General features: G+C 34.5%; 1 protein-coding gene across 1 annotated transcript; it reads right to left on the reverse strand.

Annotated features, from left to right (window-relative positions):
- Positions 1–436: 436 nt before the first annotated feature.
- On the reverse strand, positions 437–3,380 carry LOC107860087 (the record flags this gene model as incomplete). The annotated part of the gene is given in 2 exon segments (XM_016705311.2): positions 437–1,582; positions 2,569–3,380. Coding segments are annotated over 2 exon segments (1,440 nt in total). The 3' UTR covers positions 437–732.
- Positions 3,381–7,394: the final 4,014 nt, after the last annotated feature.

The following is a 7,394-nucleotide window of genomic DNA, read 5'->3' on the forward strand; positions in this document are numbered from 1 at the left end:
ATACGCACACTGCACAGGCACAGTAACTTCAAGAGGAGTCTCCACATCTGCTGGGGCTTCTAGATAAGGAGTTCCTCCTTTTAAGATCTAAGCTAGAGAATTGTGTTAATTGGTATCTGTGCTGAAGCTTTCTTTTTTTCTGATAACTGGGAAATCCTCAAGGGCCAATGAGCAGTTTTTCTGCTGAAATCTATTAAGGTGTACAATTACAAAAAGGTTAAATAATAAGAGAGAAAGATGATACAAGTGCAAGTATGCAACTACATTCTTGAATACGAGTGCCATGTTAACTATGTGTCACGGGGTCCAATAAAACTACAGTTGGCAGCCTCAGCCTTCCTTCAGAGATTAATAAGATAACTCTGGCATCAGATGACTACTCACTTAACAAGCAACAGCAGAGAGGCAAAAGTTACTAACCATTAACAGAAAAATATTTACGGTAAAAGCACACATTGTCATTCATCATATATATTCTGATGCATACAAACCAAAACTACTTTCAGTCTTCACCACTGTTTAACTTTCTTCATTTTTTTTCTCTTTATGGGTATAGATGTGTTCAGAGTATGGGGATTATCCTAACAAATATTAAATAAAGAGAAACAAATTACACAAGAAAAACTTTTGGTTTACGTGCCTCAAACAAGATGAAAGAATAAATCTTAGAACTTGTGAACTATAAGAAAAGATGAACCCCCTATCAAAACTTTTGATCTTCTTTTCACAGCCTCACTGAGGATGTGATGGTGCCTGGTTCATTACATTGTTACTGTGCATCTGCATGGAAGACTCTGACAGTAATACTGTTGCCCCCTTTGTAATGGTTTGGCACTGGGAAATGAAAGAAGGTGGAGGAGGCTGAGATTTATATATCTGATTGTATGCAAGATCATCGTCAAACTCATTTGCATCATTCGCAACAGGAACTGATGCAGTTGAGACGGGTTGGGAACTAAGCTGTGGTTCAGGAAGGGTAGTATATTGTTGCTGAGTCTGAGAAGGGGCACTAATGGGTAGTGATGTTGTTGGGACTGTTGTGTAAACTTTTGAAACCGGCTCAGACACTGATTGAGCTGTCACAACCTCCTTATAAGCTATTGATGGAAGGCTCATGACACTTTGTGGATGCAAGGTTGGCAGATTGGACGCCATCACTGCTGCATGATTAATGTTGGGCAGCACTGACATACTGTGAGATTGCATTTGCTGCACAGGAACAAAGTATATTGGGTACTGTTGATTCAGTGGATAAGGAGTTTGTTGCGGCTGCTGCATGGGAACCTGATATAATGGATAACAGGATGATACTGGCAATGGACCACTAGGATAGTTAGGTACATAACAAGCACCACCATGAATATATTGCATTCCATGTTGGGGCTGCTTCCCATCCAATGTTTGAGGTAGTTGATACCCAGAAACCTGAACCATTTTCGGTGTCTGAATGAGAGTAGGATTGACAATGGAGCCTTCTGCTTCGATGAGACTGTGTGAGGCCATGCTGGACATTACTTGAACAAGTGGCTCTTGGTGAATTCCAACTTTAGGTTGAAAACCAGTACTTCCAACAATATTGTCACTGTGGAAATCAACCAAGACAGAGGCCCATAAATACAGAGCTTAGAGGCAATAATTATAACCAAAGGTAAGGAACAGATCCAAATAAATGCATGCATCCTATTTCTAGTGTTAAGTCCCAAGTGATCTAACTTCCGAATTGAGAGCTATCACTCTCTTCTTTTCTTTTTCCCACTAGTGTATTCTCAACAAGCAATCAATAAAATGGCCATCACTAACTTGAGCAAATAGATTCAAAAGCTCAAGAAGTCTTATAACTCTCTTTCTAGCATATATAAAGAGTAACAGTGCTGACTTATCCAGTGAATTGAACCAAAGCAATCCAGAGAACCGACTGTCAGTTCAGACAACTACAATAACCATACAACTAGCATAACATACTAGAATACAGACCAAAACATCCCACCTGAAGGTACCTCACTGTAGAAAATTACTGTATTTCTCTTCTTTTTTGGGAGGGCGATCAGTTAATTGCGAATGCAATTCTAGTGTGGATTCATTATATTAACTTGTAGCTCTCAAGTTTTAACAAGGTTTTTTCTCCTTATTTGAGTGAAAATCAGAGAACCCTGAAGTCAAAAATATAAATCAATATATTCCTCAGCACCTTATTCTATTATCATAAGGCAAAGTAGAATTCAACTGAAACAAAAGTACTTACTTATAAGGCACAGATATTGGTGCAGAACTCAACCCAATAGACCAGTAGGTCAACCAAAGATCTAAACTTTTGTTAACCTACATACACCCAATGACTCCAATAGCATAACTAGAAAACAAACAGTAACATCCCATACATCCAAGGGTGTGGCCTAGTGGTCAATTAACCGGGTTGAGAACAACGAGTTCTCGGTTCCCTAGCAAAGACAAAAAACAAAGATTGATTGCTTCCCAACTGTCCTAACCGCAGACAAAGTTATGCGGTATCTTTTGCTGGTGTGAGGTGGCAGGTATAACATCAAATAAATAAAAGGGAAATATTTGTACTTATCCATTAAAGCTGATGATGAAGGCACTCTAACTTTTTTGTCCTGCAAATTAGCACCACCATCCTCAGCTTGAACTCCAATAGCAGGTATATTAGACATAGAAATGGAAGAACTTGTCGACCCAAACGAAGAACTCGTCTCCAAAACCATAGTCTCCGGCACCGAACCACCACCAAAATCCAACGCTTGCTTGCCCTCTCCAGCACCCCCTCCAATCGCACTCAAATTTTCCCCTGAATTCGACCCACCCGTATTTTCAAACCCGATAAGCTCATGCCCAAAACCCGAATCAGTCGATTGTCCCCTTCTAGCAATCCGCGTATTATTCAAAGCATCGGAAAACCACGAATCAGCTTTAGAATCAAGTAACGCCGAACCCAATGATTCAGGCTTTACCGGGAAGAGGAATAATCTGATACGTGAAGATGTTAACGCACTCATGGCGATCGTCCTATCGTGTTCTTCAAGCATGTTCTGTAAATCCTCATCGGTCGTGACCGAAATAAGCGAATCAAGTTCCTCATTAGGTAGCTGGTATTTCAGATAAAACGGACGGTTACCATAAAGGGTACGGGAAAGATGGGCCATAAATGCGGAGAGAGATGCGACGGTGGTACGACGATCGACGGCGACGACACGGTTGTCACCGCCGGCGTAACAGAGAGTTTTGTCGTGAGGACGTTGAACTATGTGGCCACCGTAGCTGCATAAAAGGCGGACCTTGGTGGTGGGGGTGGGAAGAGGCGGTAAGTCGAGGAGGGAATCGGTGGCGGTAGACGGCGGAGCTGATGACGGTGGTGGTGGTGGTGGGTCCATTTTAAGGCGGAAACGGAGGCGGGGGATCTGGTATGTTTTGGGGAACAAAGTGCGAAAGATGAGGTAGTGTGGGGATTTATTTTGGTGATTTTAGAAGGAACCTTTTTTTTTTTTTTTTTTTTTTGCAATTTTTACTTTTTTTTTTAGCTTTCTGGAAGTTTAATCTTTATAGTAATTTGATAATAACGTTCAAACGACTCGTCAAATAAAAAATATTTTAAAGGAAAAGTGCTCCCCTCCAACTTTTTTGTCCTGAAAATTTAAAAAGTAAAAAGAATGTTACACTCCTGCACTAACTTTCTAAATAGTTATTTATTTTTATATTAAAAAAATATTATAAATTTAATTTGATAAATTCTTAATAAATATTTTTTAATAAAAAATATCAAGCTAACCAGGATTAACTATTTTAAAGCGTAAGAAGTACTAATAATTTGGATGCCTTAACCAATTATATTGAGTCAAATGAGAACATTTTGAGTCAACATATTGGTTAAGAAGGTGAAATTTCATTTGTTTCACTTATATCAGGTTAATTTTATTTTGAGTCAATCCAAAATATTAGATAATAATTTATTGTTATTTTATTTATATAATTTTTTATTTTTGAATCAAAATAAGAAAAGTTAATTAATTGTTTCGTCTCATTTCAAGTAATAATTTTTTTTATAATTTATTTTAAAGATAATATTATTTTATTATAATTAAAAATAATTTAACTTGAAAATTTTGTCTAAGTGACACATGAAATGCGACATACGAGAATAAGATGAGTATGAGTAAGTACTGCCTTTGTTTAAGTTAATTTGTACTTGTTTTAGAGTCCATGTCAAAGTGAGACCATGGATTAAGGAAATAAGGGGGGGGGGAAAAAAAGGTAAGTTAGTGTGGAACGTATAAAAAAGGGCAAAAGAGAAAAGTGAGTCAAAATGTTACAGTGAAATCTGAGTTTGCATGGGCATATGAAATAGCTGGCAAATGCCAAATGCATGCGTTGTGGGGGTAAATAACTATAATAAGAGTACGATGAACATAGTTTTTCCCTTTAAATATTGCTCCCTTATCAGTCGTCTGACCCAATTTATTTAATTCAACGAAAAATGTATATTTTAAAAATTTACAGTCAAAAAAATAAAATAAGTCAAAAAATTTAAGCTAAATTAAAGTAAATGAGTTAATTTTTCTTAAGTATCAAAAAATATTGCCTTGAACGTTTTTTAAATCGCTCTTCTATTCCAAAATTTATAAACGACTTGTTGTATTTTCTTTCTTTTTACTTTAGAAATAAAGTTATAAGACGAATAGAAAACGATCTTGCTTGTTCTATTTGATTCAGAACCTCACAATCAAATTTTCAACAATCCACTATATTTACAGTAAATAAAATATGTTTGTCAATTAAATTTGTTCAATGACCATAAGCTTATTAATTTAACTTAATTTCTTTATTCTAAGAAGGAAAAGAAAAAGAAAAGAATGAATAACTGTACTGATTAATTAATGAAGGTGACATGGGTGACGTAATTATGCTGCCGTGGTTTGCTTTGCGTTAGACTGTGCCCATTGTTTATCGGGAAAATGACCCACTTCCTACTCCATAATAAGTCCTTTTTTTTTCTATTTTTGAGTCATAACAACTCCAAAAGTTAATGAGTACGCTTCCTCTCCCTTAAGCAAGAGGTTGGGGTCGATTTTCACCTCTAATGAATAGAGAAAATTTTATAGTCAATTTTCTATTATTTAATGCGCTGATTGTAGAATATAGGATTAGTCTCACGGTTGCCGATGGTAAGAATATCTTGAAAAACCAAAAAATATATATATATATATATATATATGCTTCCCTCGATTTAGATTTTAGAGGGTACCTTGACAGACTTGTTTTTCCTTTTTCGTACACACTACTTCATCATACATCAATTTGTCATTCTTTAGTGTATTTATTAGTATTTACTGCAACTTTAATGTTTCCATTCTGACTTCTGTGTCTTGATTTTTATTTTAAATTTTTTCCAAAAATATCACCTCTCGTAGGCAGACCACGGACTCAGAATTTAGGATCATAGGTATTTGGAAAGTTCGATCACACATATTAACATTCAAAGTTTTATGGTTTCGTTTGAAAATTAAAGCATTCAGTTATCTTCTTTTCTTATTGAATGTTTTTCTATATTTTATACCAAATTTTATATATTTTTTTAATAATTATACTTAATTTGCGTCGAATTTAATGATGCCGAACCACCAAAAGTTTGACTATAACTCCGCCCCACTCATAGAAGATGAGCGAGTACGTCAAAGAAATCAACTTGAATTCACGCTTGAATCTTCTTTAACTTGCCATGTACCTCGTCTTGTCTTTCACATTCATAGTTCATCGTGATTTTTGTTATTCTCTTTTCTTTTCTTTTTCTTTTAATTCTCGTAAAAAAATTAAAAAATCTTAATGGGTTAGGAACTTTTTATTGGACCATCGTTTTTATATATTTCTCCGTCTTTATCTTGTACTTGACTTTTTTTAATAATTACTTACAATGAGCAATTTGCAATTATATTGACCTATGTAAACCCGTCTTGCAATATTTATACAAGATTGTATTTTTTTAAATGAATTGACATGTTCCAAATATTAGGCGTGGAAGGATAAGTTTGCAATCAATCTATATACGAATTGGACATTTATCTACTGTGCTATTTGCACCAATCATTTGTTAGCCTACCTAATACGGTGAACTAGATATGGTTATATATTTGGAATACAATCGTATGTTATAAGCTATGACTATCGACATTCACTTGTTTATTCTTTTGCTTTTTCCTTGTTTTGGGGACATTTTGGCACATTAATTTACTATCCTATCGTGTGTGTAGGAGTCATGAGATAATAATAACAGGAACAACAACAATATATAGTGTGTAGCTTTGTCCCAATTTATAAGATCAAAAGATATTTATTACTTTAAATAAATTCTCAGTTCAAAAAATGTGAGAAGTGAAAAAACAACACAAAATACTACACAAGATATGACAAAGTATACTAAAAAAGATAGTTACAACGACAAATAATACGTTAAATAAATTACAAGAGAGAATATCTTATCTCGTACCCTACTTTTTTTATGAGTTGTCCTTTAAATTATTGATTAGTGACATTTAGTGGCGGAGCCACATTGAATTCAGGTTCGGGGGTTCATTCGAACACCCTTCGTCGAAAAATTATATACTATTTTTATATATTAAAAATATTTTTATGTATACATAATAGATGTTGAATCTCCTTCAATTAGTTCGTATATTTACTTCTAAATCTTCTCAATGAAAATTTTGACTCTATCACTAATGACATTATGTAATTGCACAAATAGTATAATGTATCTAAATATATTGTATGCATCACACTACAATAATGACGAGTATTTCATCAGTGATGCCAAAAGCTCAAGATTTCATTTTCAATAAAATTCAATACTAAAATATAATGGTTTCTCCTATTGTTATCTTACGCTAATCTACCTTATCTATGATTGTCGTTTTTCAATTCAATTTCTGGTTTGGTTAGTTAGTTAGTTAGGCAGCCAGCCTAGCCCTAACACGTGGTCTCGTCGAGTCTAGCGGGCGAAGCATTGAGTTTAGTTGTTCGTATATATTGCATCTTTGACCATCTCGTTTAGTTTGGTAGCTAGATTAAATAATTTCGAGATTATAATTTTTAAGTTATTTTATATCATATGAGAGGTGATATAAAATAGTTTTATGATTGATGGGATAAGATGAATTATTAGCTATATATAAGATTTGATTGATGATAAAAGATAGTTTCAGAATAAATTCATACCATCAATCAAACGTATTATAAATTTTATGATGAGATATCTCACCTTATACCTCCTACCAAACGATCCTTTCTGTCCGTTCTATCGTACTATAATTATGGTAAAATATGATTTCTCTCTCGTAGATATTTGTGGTATTTGAATTCCAACTCTTGATATAGATCTGTTTTTTTTT

The sequence above is a fragment of the Capsicum annuum genome, chromosome 2, assembly GCF_002878395.1.
Source record: "Capsicum annuum cultivar UCD-10X-F1 chromosome 2, UCD10Xv1.1, whole genome shotgun sequence".
In the NCBI taxonomy this organism is placed as follows: Eukaryota; Viridiplantae; Streptophyta; class Magnoliopsida; order Solanales; family Solanaceae; genus Capsicum; species Capsicum annuum.